The 21,689-nt window shown below is 36.5% G+C and overlaps 1 protein-coding gene across 3 annotated transcripts in view; it reads right to left on the reverse strand.

The window, feature by feature from the left end:
• CHIC1 (cysteine rich hydrophobic domain 1) overlaps positions 1-21,689 on the reverse strand; it is a 65,487-nt gene that overhangs the window by 15,078 nt on the left and 28,720 nt on the right. For all 3 annotated transcript variants that reach the window (XM_040630608.1, XM_040630614.1, XM_040630605.1), the window contains exon 3: positions 16,806-16,961. In XM_040630608.1, coding sequence (XP_040486542.1) covers positions 16,806-16,961 — 156 coding nt within the window. The remainder of the gene's footprint in view (positions 1-16,805; positions 16,962-21,689) is intronic.

Below are 21,689 nucleotides of genomic sequence, written 5' to 3' on the forward strand. Positions count from 1 at the left end.
GAGTAAAACAAAAAGACAAGAGCAAAACAGAAGAAATATTTAATGAAATTATGGTGAAAACTTCTAAATTTAATGAAAAATATTTATCTACACACCTAGGAAGCTCGAGAGCTCCAAGCAGAAATAAACTACAAGAAGATCCATAGCAGATACATAATAATATAATGTTGAAAAATAGAAAAATAGAAAATCATGAAAGCAGCAAGATGAAATGACTTATTACTTACAAGGAAACTACAGTAAGATAAATAGTTGACTTCTGATTAGAAACAATGTAGGGCAGAAGGCAGTTGGATAACAGACTGAAAGTGATGAAAGAAAAAAAATGTCAACCAAGAATCCCATATGCATCAAAATTAACTTTAGAAAATGAAGGTAATCCATTTAGGCATGTAAAGGCTTGGAAGTTATCTCTCCTGCCCACATATCAAAAAGAAAAAAAAAACACCCCAGAACAACCTGAAAACCAACTCCTCTTAGATTCATCAGAGAAGAGAGGTCATAAGACTGGAGAGATACACAGATGTATACAAATAAGCACAATTTACCAGGGTAGAAACATGGGAGAGGAAAACTCTGTAGGAACCAGGCATAGGGTAGCAGGACCTGAACTTGATGAATTGCTGGAAGCTCAGTGGGGACAAGTTTGAGAGTTAAAAATTCTAAAGAGGCCCAGTCTTGGGGAAGACTCCCACACTTTGAGTTTTATTATCAGGAGTCTTATCAGGTTCTCACAGTGATTGGAAAAAAATGCCTTCATCCTTCCAGTAGGGAAGGGGAAGGAACAGCTGCTTTTAAATATGCCCATAAGGGATGCCTGGGTGGCTCAGTGAGTTAAGTGTCTGCCTTCAGCTCAGGTCATGATCCCAGGGTCCTGGGATTGAGTCCCGCATCAGGCTTCTTGCTCAGCGGGGAACCTGCTTCTCCCTCTGCCTGCCGTTCCCCCTGCTTGTGCTCTCTCACTCTCTCTTTGACAAATCAATCAATCAATCTTTAAAAACATACGCCCAGAACATTCTATTCTTAAAGACTGCTCTTAAGAGAAACTATTGCACCAGAGCTTAACCAATCTTGGGGAAGGGAAAGACACAACTCCAGTACCCTCTAGCCTTCCTGTCTCACCTGAAGGGTAAAACAAAATGAAATAAAAACTGGGAAGCATTTGTGAAGGCCACAGCTCAGGGACACAGAGTCACTAAAAATCTTAGGCCAAATCATAGAATACTTCCAAGTCTTCCAACACCTTACCACTACATCAGTAAGGTTTCTTATAATATGGGAATACAACTGAAAGAACTGTGCATCTTAGACAATATCCAAAATAAATAAGTCAAATGGATGAAAAGTATAGCATAGGGAATATAGTCAATAATATTTTAATAACTTTGTATGATGACAGATGGTGACTATACTTATTGTGGTAATAAGCATTGTGCAATGTAGAGAATTGCTGAATCACTATGTGGTACACTTGAAACTAATAAAACATTGTATGCCAACTGTACTTCAAAAAACAAAAAAATAAAAACAGGCAGGAAGTGAGGATAATTTACTTACAGTCCCCTACACTAGGGAATTTGTTAAATAAATTATGTTAGATTAAAAAACAAAAAAAGAAATCTCTAGGGAAATCTAAAGAAACCAGGCCAGACAAAAAAAAAAAAAGGACACTGGGTAAAGTTTAGCCTACAACACTGACAACTACAGCAAACAGTAAATACAGCCAAATGTCTAGCCTGATAACATAAAATCTTATTTGAAGGCCTATTTCCCTTAGTTTCTTTTACTTAGTATGTATGTGTGGCTTTTAAACAAAAAGTAGAAGTCATACTAAAAGACACCACAAGCCTCAGAACCAGACACAGAAATGGCAGAGATGTTGAAATTATCAGACTGGGAATATCCATCAACCAAGACTAATATGCCACATGTAATGCAAAAAGTGGACAAAATGAAAGAACAGATATGGATAATGTTAGCAGAGAAATGGCAACTGTAAGAAAAAATCAAAAGGAAATGGTAGAAAGCCAAAATACCATAACAAAGAATGCCTTTGATGGGCTCATCAACAGACTGGACATGGCTGAGGTAAGTATCAGTGAAGATTGAAGATATACCAACAGAAACTTTCAAGACTAAAATAAAAGGAAAAAAAAGAAAAATAAATAGAACATTCCAGAACTAGGGGCCAATTATAAAAGGAGCAATAGATGTATAATAGAATACCAGAAGGTAAAGAGGGAAAGGGACAGAGGAAGTATTTAAAGTAATAGTGACAAGATAATTTCCTTAAATTAATGAAAGGCATCAAACTATAGGTTAAGGAAGCTCAAAGAGTACAAAACAAGATACTCAAAAATCTATACCTTGTAATCTCATATTTAAACAGCACAAAATCAAGGGAAAATCTTGAACAAAGCCAGCGGGAAAAATTCCTTACCTATAAAGGAGCAAAATAAGAGTTACAGCAGACCTCTCTTTAGAAACCATGCGAGACAAGAACAGAATGGAGTGAAATATTTAAAGTGTTAAAAGTATCCCCAACCTGGAATTCCACACCCAGCAAAGAAATACAGACTTGTTCAGATAAAAAATTGAGGGAACTTGTCACCAACAGAACTGTCTTGCAAGTAATGTTAAAAGAAGTTCTTCAGAGAAAAGGAAAATGCTATATTTAAGACACTTAGATCTTCAAGTAGGGTTAGAGAAGGAAAACAATGAAGGTAAATAAAATGGTTTATTTCATTTATTCTTGTTTTTTTAGTAAAAGTTTTCATGCTTCCCCATTTGAGGGTTAAATTGGGGTATTTCTCTTATTCTTAATTGATCTAGCAGGTAATAATTTATTCAAAATAATAACAATATAGTCAATGATTATAGCTTATGGATAAGTAAAACAAATGGCAGCAATGTTATAAGGGATGGGAAGGAGGAATTGGAAATAATCTGTAAATAATGTACTTCCACTACCTGGGAAGTGGTATTGTATTATTTGAAAGTGGTCTTGAATCGGTTATATACATACTACAAACTCTCTTTAGTTGGAAACCCCCCCCGAAAGATTAAAAAGTAGGATTATTGATAGTCTAAGGGAAGATAAAAAAATGGTACCATACAAAATACTCAGTTAAAACCAGACAAGACAGAAAAAGACTAGGAGACAGAAACAAAAACAGGAACAAAGAACAAGAGTGATGGAGAGAAAACATTAACGAACATGGTAAATACTAATCCAACTATATCAATAATCACTTTAAACATCAATGGTTTAAATACATTAATTAATGGTTGCTAGTGGATCAAAAAAAAAAGATTCAACTATGCATTGTCTACAAGAAACCCACTATAAATTTAAATGTAAAGTCATATAGAAACTAAAAGTGAAGGGATGGGGGAAAAATATACCACAGTAACACTAATCAAAGGAAAGCCGGAGTTACTTTAGTAATTTCAGACAAAGCAGACTTCAGAGTGGGGAAAATTATGAAATATAAAGAGGGGTGTTACACAATGATAAAAGGTCAATTTTTGGGCATTATCAAAAGACCATCACACTATGTGAGGCAAAAACTGATGGAACTGCAAGGAGAAATAGAGGAATACACTCTTTAAAAAAAAAAAGATTTTATTTCTTTGACCCAGAGAGAGACAGTGGGAGAAGGAACACAAACAGGGGGAGTGTGAGAGGGAGAAGCAGGCTTCCCACTGAGCAGGGAGCCTGACGTGGGGCTTGATCCCAGGGTCCTGGGATCATGACCTGAACTGAAGGCAGATGCTCAATGACTGAGCCACCCAGGAGCCCCAAGGAATCCACTCTTACAGTTAGAGACTACAACAGCCCTTTATCAATAATGAATAGATCAAGCAGGCAGAACGTCAGTAAAGACATAACTAAACTCAATAGCACCATTGATCAGCTGGATATAATTGACATCTACAGACTCCTTTATCAAACAATAGCAAACTACATATTATTCTCAGGCTCACATGGAATGTTCAGCAAGCTAGACCACATTCTGGGTCCTGAAACACATCTTAACATATTTCAAAAAAGAGAAATCATACAATGCATACTCTCAGACAACAGTGGAATTAAACTAGATATCAACAACAGAAAGGTAGCTGGAAAATTCCCAAACACTTGAGAGATTAAACTGCACATTTCTTTTTTTTAGAGGGGGTTGGGCAGAGGGGGAAAGAGAATCCCAAGCAGGGGAGCCCAATGCAGGGCTTGATCTTACAACCCCAAGATCATGATCTAAGCCAACATCAAGAGTTGGATGCTTAACTGACTGAGCCACCCAGGTGTTGCTAAAAAGCACATTTCTTTTTTTAATTTAAATTCAATTAGCCAACATATATTACATCATTAGTTTCAGACATTGAGTAATACATCAGTTGCATATAACACCCAGTGCTCATCACATCACATGCCCTCCTTAATGCCCATCACCCAGTTACCTTATGCCCCCACCCTCCTCCCCTCCAGCAACCCTCAGTTTGTTTCCTATAGTTAAGAGTCTCTCATGGTTTGTCTCCCTCTCTGATTACTTCCCATTCAGTTTTCCCGACCTTCCCCTATGATCCTCTGCACTACCCTTTTTTTTTTTTTAAAGATTTTATTTATTTATTCGACAGACAGAGAGACAGCCAGCGAGAGAGGGAACACAAGCAGGGGGAGTGGGAGAGGAAGCAGCAGGCTCACAGCAGAGGAGCCTGATGTGGGGCTCGATCCCATAACGCCAGGATCACGCCCTGAGCCGAAGGCAGACGCTTAACCGCTGTGCCACCCAGGTGCCCCTGCACTACCCTTTTTGATGGCTGAGTAATATTCCATTGTACATTTCCCACATCTTCTTTATCCATTCATCTGTTGATGGACATCTGGGATCCCTCCATAGTTTGGCTATTGTGGACTTGCTGCTATAAACACTGGGGTGCATGTGTTCCTTTGGATCATTACATTTGTATCTTTGGGGTAAATACCTAGTAGTGCAATTGCTGGGTCGTAGGGTAGCTCTATTTTTAACTTCTTGAGGAACCTCCATGCTGTTTTCCAGAGTGGCTAAACAGCACATTTCTTTTTTTTTTAATGTTTTTTTATTATATTATGTTAGTCACCATACAGTACATCCTTGGTTTCTGATGTAAAGTTCGATGATTCATTAGTTTAAACAGCACATTTCTAAATAATACATAGGTCAAGAAGGACTCTCAGGAGAAACTTAAAAATATTTAAAACTAAATGAAAATGAAAACAACTTATCAAAATTTGTGGGATGCAGTGAAAGCAGTGCTTAGAGGGAAATTTGCAGCATTGAATGCATACAGTAGAAAAGAAGACCTAAAATCAATCATGTAAGCTTGCACTTGAGGAAAAGAACAAATTAAATCCAAAGTAACAAGAAAGAGGTAATACAAATTAGAGCACAAATCAGTGAAATTGATAATAGGACTTCAACAGGGAAAATCAATAAAATTAAAAACTGGTTCTTTGAAAGATCAGTAAAAATAGTCAATTTCTAGCCAGGTTAACTAAGAAAAAAAAAAAGACAAAAGTTACTAATAAAATGAAATGGGTTATCATTAATGATGTCATGAATATTAAAAGGATAATAAAGGAATATTATTGACAACTCCATGCCCATGAATTTGATAAGCAAGATAAAATGGACCAATTACTTGAAAGATACAATCTACTAAAACTCACACAAGGCGAAATAGACAATTTGAATAGGCCTATATTTATTAAAGAAACTGAATCAATAATTAATAACCTCCCCAAATAGAAACTCCCATGGCCAGGTGGGTTCATGGGTGAATTCTACCAAACATTTAAAGAAGAAATTGTACCAATTCTTTACAATCTCTTCCACAAAACAGAAGCAGAGGGAATACTTCTTAACTCATTCTATAAGACCAGTATTATCCTAGTGCCAAAACTAGACAAAGATATTATATGAAAGGAATAAAGAAAAAATGGATAAGCTGGACTTCATCAAAATTAAAAACATCTACTCTACAAAAGATGCTGTTAAGAGAATGAAAAGACAAGACAGATTGGAAGAAAATATTTTGAAAACAAATATCTGATAACTTGTATCCAAAATACATAAATAGTGTTTAAAACTTCACAATAAAACAACAGAAACCCAATTAAGATATGGGCATACGTTGAAGCAGAAAAATCTCAAAGAAGATATATAGATGACAAATCAGTACATAGAAAGATGCTCAATATCATATAACTTTAGGGAATTACAAATTAAAAAAAAAAAAACAGATACCACTACACACTTCTTAGAAGGGTCAAAATCCAAAATACTGTCAACACCAAATGTTGACAAGGACATGAAGCAACAGAAAGTCTTTTTAAAAAAGATTTTATTTATTTATTTGAGCAAGAGTGAGAGCGACAGTGAGAGAGAGAGAGAGAGTACAAGCAGGGTGAAGGGCAGAGGGAGAATCAGACTCCCTGATGAGCGGGGAGCCCAACTCAGGGCTCCATCCAGAGACTCCGGGATCATAACCTGAGCCGAAGGCAGACACTTAACTGACTGAGCTACCCAGGTGCCCTGCAACAAAGTCTTATGCATTGTTAGTGGGAATGTAAAACAGTATAGCCTCTTTGGAAGAAGACTTGGCAGGTTTCTTACAAAACTAAACATAACCTTACCATACGATCCAGAAGTTATACTCCTTGGTTTTTTACCCAAATTACTTGAAGTTTGCTAACGCAAAAACCTGTACATAGAATGTTTGTAGCAGCCTAATTTATAATTGCCAAACCTTGAATTCAATGAAGACATCCTTCACTAGGTGGATGGGGAAACAAAACTAGTACATCCAAACAACAGAGTATTATCCAGTAGGGGCACCTGGGTGGTTCAGTTGGTTAAGCGGCCAACTTATGATTTTGGCTCAGGTAACGATCTCTGGGTCCTGGGATCGAGCCCTGTATTGGGCTCCACGTTCAGCAGGGAGTCTGCTTGAGGATTCTCTCTCTCCCTCTGCCCCTCCCCCCACTCATGCCTGCTTCTCTCTCTCAAACAAAAAATAAATCTTTAAAAAAGAATATTATTCAACAAAAAACGATCTATCAAGCCACAAAAAGACATGGAGAAGCCTTAAATGCATATGGTAAGTGAAAGAAGCCAATCTGAAAAGACTACATCTTGTATGATTTAAAGTATACGACATTCTGAAAAAGGCAAAATTATGGAGACAGTTAAAAAGTTCAGTGATTGCTTGGGATTTTGGGGTGGGAGGGAGAAAAGAATAGGTGTAGCATGGTGGATTTTTCAAGTGGTGAAATTATTATTCCATGACACTCTAATGATGAATACATGTCAATATACATTTGTCAAAATCCACAGAATGTATAACACAAAGAGTGAACTCTAATGTAAATCAAGGACTTTAGTTAATAATAATGTGTCAGTATTGGCCTTATCAGGGGTGCCTAGGTGGCTCAGTCATTAAGCGTCTGCCTTCGGCTCAGGTCATGATCCCAGGGTCCTGGGATTGAGCGCCGCATGGGGCTCCCTGCTCATCCAGAAGCCTGCTTCTCCCTCTCCCACTCCCCCTGCTTGTGTTCCCTCTTTCGCTGTCTCTCTCTGTCAAATAAATAAAATCTTAAAAAAAATATATTGGCCTTATCAGTTTTAACAATTTTACTTCAATAGTACAAGGTGCTAATAATAGGGGAAATTGGGAGTTGGGTGAGGAGGGTATATGGGAACTCTGCACCTTTTTCTCATTTTTTCCCCATAAACCTAAAATTGCTCAAAAATACTATGTTAATTAGTTTTATATTTTTATATATTAAAAAGTGGAGATGAAATGAGGACATTCATAGATAAAAACTAACAGCATCTGTTACCTGCAGACCTACTGTACAAGAAACACTATGGGAAATTCTTCAGGCTGAAATCAAGGGACACTAGGTATTAATTTCAGTCCACATACAGAAAAAGGAAAATTCTGGGGCACCTGGGTGGTTCAGTCAGTTAAACATCTGACTTCTGGCTCAGGTCATGATCTGGGCTTAGCTCAGAGTCAGCCTGTCCCTCTTCCTCTGCCCCTCTTTCTGCTTGTGCTCTCTCTGCCTCTCTCTTAAATAAATAAATAAACAAACAAATAAATAAATAAATAAATAAAATCTTAAAAAAAAAGGAAAATTCTAAGAAGCTCAAAGAATTCCGACTAGGATAAACTCAAAGAGATACATTCTGAGAGAAACCAAAATCAAACTTGAAAGTCAAAAACAAGGAGAGAAATCTTGAAAGCAGCAAAAGAGGAGTGACTTGTTATATTCAGGGGATCCTCTTGAATCTGTTGTTTTCACATCAGAAACCATGAGGTTCAGAAGCAGTGGAATGGCATATTTCAAGTGCTAAAAGAAAAACTGTCATCCAAGAATTCTAGATTTGGCAAAACTATCCTTCAAAAAAAAGGGGGAGAAATTAAGACATTCTCAGATATATAAGCACTGAAGGAGTTCATGCCTATGAGAATTATCTGTAAGAAATGCTAAACAGAGTCCTTCGGGCTGAAATAAAAGAACATTAGACAATAACTCAAGCCATATGAGAACATAATGCCAGTAAAAGTAACTCAATAAATAAATGTAAAAGACAATATTGTTCTGTTTTTGTTTTGGAAATTCTCTTTTCTTCCTATGTGATTTAAAAAATGCATAATATATTAATTATAAATCTAGGCTAATAGACATAAATATATAAGATGTAACTTGTGATAATAACATATAAAGGGAGGTACGGATATGCACAGGAGCAGAGTTTGTGTATTATCAAAGCTAAGATGATATTAATTCAAAGTAGTGTGTTATAAGTTTAAGATGCTAATTATAATCTCCAAGAAACAACTAAGAAATATATTTAAAAAAAAAGACATGAGAAGGTACATGGTACATTACAAAAATCAGTTAAATGTAAAATAAGGAAGTAATGGAGTAATTGAGTTAAAAAATATATGACACATGGAAAACAAATAGCAAAATGGCAGAAATCCTTCCTTATCTGTTACAGACTGAATTACTTTCTGCCAATTCATATATTGAAGTCACAACTGCCAGGACCTCAGAATGTGATCATATTTGGATATAGGATTTTTAAAGAGGTAATTAAGTTAAAATGAGATAATTAGGGTAAACTGTAATCCAATATGACCAATCACTTCTTACGAGGATACAGACATGTTTAGAGGGAAGACCAGGTAAAGACTCAGAGAGAAAATGGCCATCTACAAGTCAAGGAGAGAAACTTCAGAAAAAAATAAACTCTTTTAACACCTTGATCTCAGAATTACAGTCTCCAGAACTGTGAGAAAATAAATTTGTTGTCTAAGCCACCTAGTCTGGGGTACTTTATTAAGGTAGTGCTAGCAAACTAATACGTTGCCATTAATCACTTTACATGTAAGTAGACTGGACTCTCAATTCAAAGGCAGAGATCTGCAGAACTAATTTAAAAACATAATTCATCTGGGGCGCCCGGGTGGCTCAGTGGTTAGGCATCTATCACTTGATTTTAGCTCAGGTCTTGGTCTCAGGGTCATGAGTTAAAGCCCTGCACTGGGCTCCTTGCTGGGCGTGGAGCCTACTTAAAGAACAACAACAAAACGTAATCCGTCTATACCCTGTCTACATAAGAATCCATTTAGATTCAAAGACAGAAAGAGTTTGAAAGTGAGAGGATGGAAAAAGCTATTCCATGTAAATAGTAACAACAACAAAAAGAGCTGAGGTGGCTATAATAATATGAGACAAAATAGATTTTAAGTAAAAAAAAAAGTTACAAGAGGAAGAGATGGACAGTGTATTATGTCTTAATATGCTCAGGCTGCTATAACAAAATACAATAGACCGAGTGGCTTAAATAGCAGAAATCTATTTCTCACAATTCTAACAGATGGAAAATCTTAGATGAGAGTGGTAGCATGGTTTGTTGAGTTCCGGTGAGAGTCCTTGTCCTTGGCTTCCTTGGCCCCTGGCTTGCAGGTAGCTGCTTTACTGCTGTGACCTCACATGGTAGAGAAAGAGCAAGCTCTGATCTTTTCTTATAAAGGCACTAATTCCACCATAAGGACCCCACCCTCATGACTCCATCTACACCTAATTACCTCTCACAGACCAAAATACCATCCACCTCCAAATATCATTCAATTAGTGGGGAGAGCTTCAACATACAAATTTTTTGGGGGAAACAAACATTAATTCCATACCAGCATATTTAATAAAAACATAAACCAATCAATAAGGAATTACAATTATAAACACTAACATAACTGAACACACACCTACAAAATGTGTGAAGCAAAAATTGACCGAACTGAAGAGAGAAATAGATAGTTCTATAATAACAGAGACTTCAATACTCCACTTTCAACAATGAGAACAACTACAAAGAAGATCAGTAAAGAAATAGAGGGCTTGGACAACACTGTCAACCAACTACACCTAACAGATACACACGGAACACTCTGTCCCACAACAGAATACAAATTCTCTTCAAGTGTACCTGGAGTATTCTCCAGGATAGACCATATGTTATGCCACTAACCAAGTCTCAATAAATTTAAAAAGAGTTAAGTCCTACAAAGTATGAAACTAGAAATCATAAGAGAAGGAAAACAACATCATATTCATGTTGTAAGACTGAGAGAACAGTCCCTTTCCTCTGAACATTCCTCTCAATTTAGCAAATATTATAGCAAAAAGGGTGAAAGTTATTTAAAAATGGTGGCACGAATAGGCCTGAAATTTGACTGATAATATCACAGTTGTTTCAGTGGTAAATGTAAGACTGGGTAAATGAAAACCTTCATTTCATATATCATGTAGCCACAGAATCCTATTAGAGCCAAGAGTGACTAGGAGGAGCTCAGGGCACCCTAATTTGTATTTCTTTTCTTTCACCTAATTTGTTACAAAATATATTCATGAAGTGCACTGCCTAAAAAAATGTTCATAAGGCAGACAGTTTACAAAGTTCTTTTCCTGGAAACATTTTACAGTCAGTTTACACAGCAACCTTGTGACATAGGACAGTGTAACCACATTATTTCCATTTTATTTTGTGGATAAACAGATATGACTTTCATAAAGCTAGATACCCCATTAGAGTTGGCTACAGGAGGATGGCAAACAATAGCTCACAGGCAAAATCTGGCCTGCTGCCTGTTTTTGTAAATAAAGTTTTACAGGAACACAGCAATGCTCACTCATTTGCATATTGCTTATGGCTGCTTTCATACTAAAACCAGAGAGCTGGGTTGTTGCAACAGAGACCTCTGGCCCACAAAGCCTGAAGTATTTACTATTTCATCCTTTAAGAAATATTTGTCTGCTAGAGAATTAAAATTCATTGGGCTGCTTATCATACCACTTATCCTAATGTTTCTTGTCCCAGAAATAGGAAATACAACCTAGGAATATGATGTAGTCAAGAGAATACAGTGTTTCAAGACACAGAAACCAAACAAAACAAAAAAAAATTTCTCTGGGTGTGTCATTTACTATGTGACACTGGGAAACTCATTTTACCTCGCTGTATCTGTTTTCACGCATGTAAAATAAGGGATTTAGGCTACATGAATGCTAATCATCTTTCCAATTAAACTATTAGAGTCTATACAATTTAGTTTACAGATTAGGAAGCAGTAGTAAAGGTATAAAAGTTCTTAAATTATTGTATTTTATTTTTAAAAATTTCTCCATGTGGACAAAAAAGCAGTGAGGCACTTAAATTTCTTTATCACCACACCGCCTTAAAAAAGTAAGTAGTACTGGGGCACCTGGTGGCTCAGTTGGTTAAGTGTCTGCCTTCGGCTCAGATCATGATCCCAGGGTCCTGGGATCAAGCCCCTCATCAGGCTCCCTGCTCAGCCGGGAGCCTGCGTCTCCCTCGCCCCCTGCCATCCCCCCTACTTGTGCTCTCTGGCTCTCTCTCTCTCTCTGTCAAGTAGATAAATAAAATCTTTTTAAAAAAGTAGGTAGTATTATCCTGATTTTATCAGCGAGGAAAACTGAAGCTCCAGAAAGGGCAGTATCTTACACAAGGTTACCAACATGTGCTTAGTGTTCTGTCTGGTGTGTTAACAACACAGCATGTACAAAATCAAGGGCCATAACTATCAAGTGTCCAGAGCAAGGCAGATAATGTAAATGCTGGGTGGTTGTGTTGTGAACCAGAGACCTCATGTCCTATTTAAAGGCAGAAGCCACCACTCAGCTAGGGCCAACTGCAGAAATATAGGCATGTGGGTCCAATATTGCCAGATGTTTAAATTTTAAGAGAGGCTGGCTATCTCAAATTTTATTTTAAATATTCCAATTTTTAAATGTTGGCAATTCATTCAAATGTTTAAAAAACAGAACGGTCTAGATTTGGCCCAGAGGATGACAGTTTGAAAATCTGTACTAAAAAAAATTTTTATTTTTTTAAAATGATTTTATTTATTTATTTGACAGAGAGAAAGAGAGAGAGCATGAGCGGGGGGAGTGGCAGGCAGAGGGAGAAGCAGGCTCCCCACTGAGCAGGGAGCCCAGTGAGGGGCTTGATCCCAGGACCCTGAGATCATGACCCAAGCTGAAGACAGAGGCTTATTAACCAATGGAGCCACCCAGGTGCTCCTAAATAAACATTTTTAAATTGACAGATTAGTGATCTAAGAATACAGATGGTCCCTGACCAATAAGGGTTCTACTTACGATTTTTTCAACTTCCTGAAGTTGTGAAAGCTATATGCACCTTCAATGTGAATAATTAATTAACCAAAGTAACAGGGGCTAAGGCGAAATCACAGCATCAGTATTAATATCATTTTCCATTGACTATTCTATCAGAAGTTTACATGATTCAAAAAATTGCTTCTCTCTACTTTAGGCCGTGTGGCAAAAGCATCGACAAATAGACAAAGAGTAAACGGGTCATCAGTAAAAACGATAGATCCTGGATAATAGCGAAACCTAAAATTCTGTTCTTAAATAATTAAAATTGGCTAGAAAATCTAAATCATAATTAATTCACGCTGAGGTTTTAAAAATAATGGGATGGATAGGAGTTATTGATTTGTAATTGTTAAAAGATATGACAACTAGAGAAAGAAATTTACACTGTCAATTTTTTAACTTATAGAACGCCATCTGAAAATATTCTACACGCTTTGACAAATAATAAACTAAGCTTTACTTAAAGTTAAGCTTTGACCTGCTGGTAGTTACCAAGGGAATAAAAAAAATGTTTAATTTTTTCATCAAAATGTCATAGAGATGGCAGTGTCTCATTATTTTTCTTTTTGAAATACACATTAAGAAGGGCAGAGGAAAGATGGAGATGGAAAATTAATGAGTACTTCTTGGGAATATTTTTGGCCTTTTTCAAACAACTGTACCATTAATTATAGCTGCACTAGGTGCTGTGATTTTGAAGACAGTTTAGTAGGCTAATTATTATTTAAAAGTTTAAATGAAATCATCAATATGGTACAGGGTGGCTTCAATCTTTCCACTGGGAAATAAAAACATTTCAAAGACTAAAAGTTTTAAAGATGAGATTAAGGTAGTAGTCTTAAACCCATGATTTAACTAGTAATGTTTTGTTATAATAATGTTATTTCAACATGTTCAAAATGAAGTAGGATTTCCCCCCAACTATGTTACTCTCACTTTTGCTTTTCTTCAGAGCAGAAGCAGCTCTCCCATATAGTTGTAGCTTAGAAATACTTAATTTTTTAAAAGATTTTATTCATTTATTTGAGAGAGAGAGAGAACCAGAGAGAGGGCATGAGTGAAAGGGAGGGGCAGAGGCAAAAGCAGACTCCCCACTAAGCAGGGAGCCCAACACAGGGCTCGATCCCAGGACCCTGGGATGATGACCTGAGCTGAAGGCATATGCCTAACCAACTGAACCACCCAGATGCTCTGCTTAGAAATATTTTAAATCACAGGTTTGGGTTTTGTGAAAAGAATTAAGTAGCCTAGTTACATTTATTTATTCCAGTACTCCATTTATATTTCATTTATTTAAAATGATGGGAACTCAAAACCAGACAAAGACCCCACTAAAAAGGAGAATTACAGACCAATATCCCTGATGAACATGGATGCAAAAATTCTCACCAAGATACTAGCTGATAGGATCCAAGAGTACATTAAAAGGATTATTCACCAGGACCAAGTGGGATTTATTCCTGGGATGTAAGGGTGGTTCAACATCTGCAAATCAATCAATGTGATACACCACATTAATAAAAGAAAGGCCAAGAACCATATGATCCTCTCAACAGATGCAGGAAAAGCATTTGATAAACTAGAGCATCCTTTCTTGATAAAAACTCTCAGCAGTGTAAGGATAGAAGGAACATACCTCAATATCCTAAAAGCCATATAGAAGGACCCACACCTAGTGTCATCCTAAATGGGGAAAAACTGAGAGCTTTTCCCCTAAGGCCAGGAACATGACAGGGATATCCACTCTTACCACTGTTGTTCAAGATAGTACTGGAAGTCCTGGCCTCAGCAATCAGACATCAGAAAGAAATAAAAGAATAAAAGGCATCCAATCGGCAAAGAAGTCAAACTCTCACTCTTGGCAGACTACATGATCCTCTATGTAGAAAACCCAAAGACTCCACCTAAAAATTGCTTGAACTCATACAGGAATTCAGCAAAGTCTCAGGATATAAAATCAATGCACAGAAGTCAACTGCATTTCTATACACTAACAATGAGGCAGAAGAAAGAGAAATCAAGGAATTGATCCCATATACAATTGCACCAAAAACCATAAGATACCTAGGAATAAACCTAACCAAAGAGGTAAAGGATCTGTATGCTGAAAACTATAGAACACTTATGAAAGAAATTGAGGGAGACACAAGAAATGGAAAAACTTTCTATGCTCATGGATTGCAAGAACAAGTATTGTTAAAATGTCTACGCTAACTAGAGCAATCTACATATTCAATGCAATCCCTGTCAAAATACCATCAGCTTTTTTCACAAAGCTGGAACAAACAATCCTAAACTTTGTATGGAACCAGAAAAGACCCCTAATAGCCAAAAGAATGTTGAAAAAGAAAACGAAAGCTGGAGGCAGGACTTCAAGCTGTATTACAAAGCGGTAATCATCAAGACAGTATGTCACTGGCACAAAAACAGACATATAGATCAATGGAACAGGATAGAGAATCCAGAAATGGACCCTTAACCTTATGGTCAACTAATCTTTGACAAAGCAAGAAAGAATATCCAATGGAAAAAAGACAGTCTCTTCAACAAATGGTGCTGGGAAAATTGGACAGCCACATGTAGAAGAATGAAACTGAACCATTTTCTTACACCTTACATAAAAATAAAGTCAAAATGGATGAAAGACCTAAATATGAGAGTGGAATCCATCAAAATCCTAGAGAAGAGCACAGGCAGAAATCTCTTTGACTTTGGCCGCGGCAAATTCTTGCTAGACACGTCTCCAAAGGCAAGGGGAACAAAAGCAAAAATGAACTACTGGGACTTCATCAAGATAAAAAGCTTCTGCACAGCAAAGGAAACTGTCAACCAAACTAAAAGGCAACCTATGGAATGGGAGAAGATATTTGCAAATGACGTATCAGATAAGGGACTAGTATCCAAGATTTATAAAGAACTTATCAAATTCAACCATCAAAAAACAAATAATCCAGTCAAGAAATGTACAGAAGACATGAACAGACATTTCTCCAAAGAAGACATACAAATGGCCAACACGTACATGAAAAGATGTTAAACATCACTAGGTAACAGGGAAATACAAATCAAAAAAACAATGAGATACCACCTCACACCAGTCAGAATGGCTAAAATTAACAACTCAGGAAACAACAGATGTTGGCAAGGATGAGGAGAAAGGGGAACCCTCTTCCACTGTTGGTGGGAATGCAAACTGGTATAGTCACTGTGGAAGACAGTATGGAGGGTTCCTCAAAAAGTTAAAAATAGACCTATCTTATAACCCAGCATGTGCGCTACAGGTATCTATCCAAAGGATACAAACATAGTGATTCGAAGGGGCACCTGCACCCCAATATTTATAACAGCATTATCAACAATACCTAAATTATGGAAAGAGCCCAATGTCCATCAACTGATGAATGGATAAAGAAGATGTGGTATATATATATACAATGGACTATTACTCAGCCATTAAAAAGAATGAAATCTTGCCATTTGCAATGATGTGGATGGAACTAGAGGATATCATGCTAAGCGAAATGAGTCAGTCAGAGAAAGACAATAATCATATGATTTCACTCATATGTGGAACTTAAGAAACAAAACCAATGAACACAGAGGAAGGGAAGGAAAAATAAAACAAGATCAAAACTGAGAGGGAGGCAAACCATAAGAGATGCTGAACTCTAGGAAACGGAGGGTTGCTGGAGGGGAGGTGGGTAAGGGGAAGGGATAATTGGGTGATGGGCATGAAGGAGGGCACTTGATGAAATGAACACTGGATGTTAAATGCAACTGATGGATCACTAAATTCTATCCCTGAAACTAATTTAAAAAATAATAGTCAAAAAAAGAAAAAAAAATAAAATAAAATGATGGGAACTCATATTAAGTAACAATGTGTTAATAAAGGCTGGACAAATCACTTTATCTCTCTGTCCCCAAGCTTGTTTCTAGAATGAGGTTAACACTGTTAAGAGAATTTTAAAAAAATCATGTAACATACTTGGCACATGTAAGTGTTCAATAAGTGTTAGCCCTATGGTTATATAATAAAATGGTTACTCACTCTTTTGTTGAGACAAATAACAGGCCACAGGCTGCAACCCAGTGTGCAACAGCAGCAGAGACAACCACATAGCAGCCATTTCACATTGACTGGGAGAGCCTTTTTCAAACATGCATTCACACGGCCAATGCTGGTCTTAAATTCTTCTGGGGCCACCTATAACAAGGGTGCAATCTTTATTTAACAGTTTGTGGGCAGCTTTCCACTACTTATCTCTAAACCTAAAGAAAATGTTTGTCTTTTACAAACACTTTAAGGACTTAACACGTCTAAATAGATTTCCTTCCTCTATGTATTACATACTCTTTTATGACATTAGACAGCAAAACAATATAATTTCATGTTTACAGAACTTATTCTGATGTTCAAAACCAATCTTCTGAAATTACCAGCATTAAAATGACATCAAAATTGGTGGTAAAGAACACCCGTCAAGTAGTTTTTCTACCAAATATTCTCATTATTCAGGCAATATTATAGTCTCCAATCATTCTGACTAGTAAGACTAGAAGCATAATGTAACAATAAAAACGCAAATACTACCAGAGGAAATTGAATTAAAATTAGACTTTGGCAATATTCCTGGATTACTTTTAACTAGGCAACTGTTGAAACTTTTCTCCCTGGCAAATTTGCAGCATAACAATTTTAATACTTGCCATCGTTTGTACGGAAAAGCTACACTAACAAGACAGTGAGGAGTGATTACATTTAAAAAGGGTCTTAATATTCAGCATAAAATGGACTCAAAAAACTGCAGTAAATTTTGAAATTTGAAAGGTCTTTAAATATACAAATTTAATATTTTAATTACTACCTCCATTCCTGGAAGTGGCTGCTTGTGTCTCTCTGTAAACGATGACAAAGTCAGTTCAAAGGCAAGAGCATGACAGGCATAATTAGATTTATACCAAAAATTCTGCTTGAAGGTTACACAATTTAAAGGCATCCTAAAAATAGCTTGCTTTCAGTGAAATCACATTTCTGCATCACAAAAATTATTCCTTTTCATTTAGAAAGCTGTCAGACTGTAAAATCTACGGGAAAAAATTCCAGCATCTGGCTGTGCAAGCAAAAATTATGAAAATATTAGAAAAAATAAGGTGCTATAAAATAAAAACCCCATTAACATGTTTGGTATATAAAATATGGAGCTTTACAACTCGTCCAAGTAAAAACTGTATGGAGGATTCAATTTGTTACATTTTTGTCTTTTAATAGACATATCTTAGAATCAATACTACAAACATATATTTATTAGCAGATGTTATAAAGATACACAACCAAAGAATTCAGTGCCATCATGATTAAACCATTAATTATACCAGCTTTATTAGAATTGTTCATGCCACCCAATAAAGTTAATTGCTTAACCCATAAACTTGATTTTCTTCCTAATATGTTAACCAACAATAGTTGTAAAATTGCAAGGCTAAGAACTATTTTTACATGGGTAGGTAAACTAATCTAATTCTCCAACTAAATTGTTGGCAATATGACCTAAAGACAATCACTGAGTAAGAAGAATTCCAATTAAATGACTAACTTCCTGGGGTAAATATGAAAATAAATTCAGAGAACCATGCCTTATAACTGGAGAACATAAAATACTAACAGGCTAAGCATATTAGACAATAAATGAAGATTTTGATTCTAGTTACTTACTAGCTATGAAAAATCATAGCAAATTCATTTAATTTTTCTGAGTTTTAGTTTCCCATGTATAAAATGAGAGTAATAATCTTTGTCTTATATATCTCACAGGAAATGGAAATCATATCTTAAAAAGAACCTCATAACCAGAATGCTTTGCAAAAGGAAGCCAGTGAATCCTATCTCTTGACTAGATTTGGAGAAAGAAAAGCAAAGCTCTCTTTTGCATGGTCTCACCTGAAGGCAAGGTGTTTGATCAGGTAACCATTAATAATCCACAGCCTTGCTACACGTTCTATTATAAATGAGAGGATAATTAGCTACAGTTTGTTTTTTAATTTTTCATTTTAATTCCAGTAAGTTAACATACAGTGTTACATTAGTTTCAGGTATACAGCAGAGTAATTGAACAGTTCCATACATCACCCTGTGCTCATCACGACAAGTGCACTCCTGAATTCCCATCACTATTTCACCCATCCCCCCTTAACCATCAGATTGTTTTCTATAATTAACAGTCTGTTTCTTGCTTTGTTTTATTTTTTCCCCTTTGCTTCTTTTGTATGTAAAATTCCACATATGGGTGAAATCATATGGTATTTGTCTTTCTCTGACTGACTTGTTTCACTTAGCATTATATACACTCTCTAGCTCCATCCATGTTGTTGCAAATGGCAATATTCCATTCCTTTTTATGGCTGAAAAATATTCCATTGTGTGGATATATCTGTATCTATAATTATATATCACATTTTCTTTATCCATTCATCAATCCATGAACACTTACACTGCTTCCATACCTTGGCTATTGTAAATAATGCTGCTATAAACATCGAGGTGCATATATTCCTCTAAATTAGTGTTTTTGTATTCTTTGGGTAAATACCCAGTAGCGTGATTGCTGGATGATAAAGTTCTATCATTAACTTTTTCGAGGAACTTCCATACTGTTTTCCATAGTGGCTGCACCAGTTTGCATTCCAGTATATGAGTATAAGAGTGTTCTTTTGTCTCCACATCGTTTTTATGCTAGTACCATACTGTTTTGGTTACTATGGCTTTGAAATATAACTCGAAGTCTGGAATTGTGATGCCTCCAGCTTTGCTTTTCTTTTTCAAGATTGCTTTGGCTTTTCGGGGTCTTTAGTGGTTCCAGACAAATTTTAGGATTGTTTGTTCTAGTGGTGTGAAAAACACTGTTGTAGATTGTGTTAAATCTGTAGACTGCTTAGGGTAGTATAGACATTTTAACAATATTTGTTTTTCCAATCCATGAGCATGGAATGTCTTTCCATTTCTTTGTGTTGTCTTGAATTTCTTTCATCAGTGATTTATAGTGTTCAGAGTACAGGTCTTTCACCTCTTTGGTTAGTTTTATTCTTAGGCGTCTTACTATTTTGGATGCAATTGTAAATGGGACTGTTTTCTTAATTTCCCTGTCACTTCATTATTAGTGTATAGAAATGCAGCAGATTTCTGTATGTTGATTTTGTATCCTGTGACTTTACTAAATTTGTTTATCAGTTCTAGCAAATTTTTGGTGTAGCCTTTAGGATTCTCTCTATATAGTATCACGTCATATGCAAATAGTGAAACTTTTACTTCTTCCTTGCTGATTTGGATGCCTTTTATTTCTTTTTGTTGTCTGATTGCTGTGGCTAGGACTTACAGTACTATGTTGAATACAAGTGGTTAAGAGTAGACATCCTTGTCTTGTTCTGGTTTTCCCCATTAAGGATGATGTTAGCTGTGGGTTTTTCATAGGTGGCCTTTATTATGTTGAGGTATGTTCCCTCTAAACTTATTTTGTTAAGGGTTTTTATGTGCATTTGAAAGAATGTGTATGCTGCTGTTCTAGGAGGGAATGTTCTGAATACATCTGTTAAATCCATCTGTTCCAGTGTGTCATTCAAAGCCATTGTTTCCTTGTTGGTGTTCTGTTTAGATGATCTGTCCACCGATGTAAGTGTGGCATTAAAGTCCCTTACTATTATTGTATTATTATGGATCAGTCCCTTTATGTTTGTTATTAACTGTTTTAGGTATTTGGGTGCTCCTATGTTGGGTGCATACATATTTACAACTGTTGTATCTTCATGTTGGATTATCCCCTTTATTATTATATATTGTCCTGCTTTGTCTCTTGTTACAGTCTCTGTTTTAAAGTCTATTTTGTGGGGCGCCTGGGTGGCTCAGTCACTAAGCGTCTGCCTTCAGCTCAGGCCGTGATCCCGGCGTTATGGGATCGAGCCCCACATCAGGCTCCTCCGCTGGGAGCCTGCTTCTTCCTCTCCCACTCCCCCTGCTTGTGTTCCCTCTCTTGCTGGCTGTCTCTATCTCTATCAAATAAATAAATAAAATCTTTAAAAAAAACATGCAAATGGATGTCAAAAGAAAGCCAGAATAGCAATATTTATATCAGACAAAATAGACTATTTTTTTTTAAAGATTTTATTTATTTATTTGACAGAGATAGAGACAGCCAGCGAGAGAGGGAACACAAGCAGGGGGAGTGGGAGAGGAAGAAGCAGGCTCCCAGCGGAGGAGCCTGATGTAGGGCTCGATCCCATAACGCCGGGATCACGGCCTGAGCTGAAGGCAGACGCTTAGTGACTGAGCCACCCAGGCGCCCCACAAAATAGACTTTAAAACAGAGACTGTAACAAGAGACAAAGCAGGACAATATATAATAATAAAGGGGATAATCCAACATGAAGATACAACAGTTGTAAATATGTATGCACCCAACATAGGAGCACCCAAATACCTAAAACAGTTAATAACAAACATAAAGGGACTGATCCATAATAATACAATAATAGTAAGGGACTTTAATGCCACACTTACATCGGTGGACAGATCATCTAAACAGAACACCAACAAGGAAACAATGGCTTTGAATGACACACTGGAACAGATGGATTTAACAGATGTATTCAGAACATTCCCTCCTAGAACAGCAGCATACACATTCTTTCAAATGCACATAAAAACCCTTAACAAAATAAGTTTAGAGGGAACATACCTCAACATAATAAAGGCCACCTATGAAAAACCCACAGCTAACATCATCCTTAATGGGGAAAACCAGAACAAGACAAGGATGTCTACTCTTAACCACTTGTATTCAACATAGTACTGTAAGTCCTAGCCACAGCAATCAGACAACAAAAAGAAATAAAAGGCATCCAAATCAGCAAGGAAGAAGTAAAAGTTTCACTATTTGCATAT

The sequence above is a fragment of the Ursus maritimus genome, assembly GCF_017311325.1.
Source record: "Ursus maritimus isolate PB19 chromosome X unlocalized genomic scaffold, ASM1731132v1 scaffold_X1, whole genome shotgun sequence".
In the NCBI taxonomy this organism is placed as follows: Eukaryota; Metazoa; Chordata; class Mammalia; order Carnivora; family Ursidae; genus Ursus; species Ursus maritimus.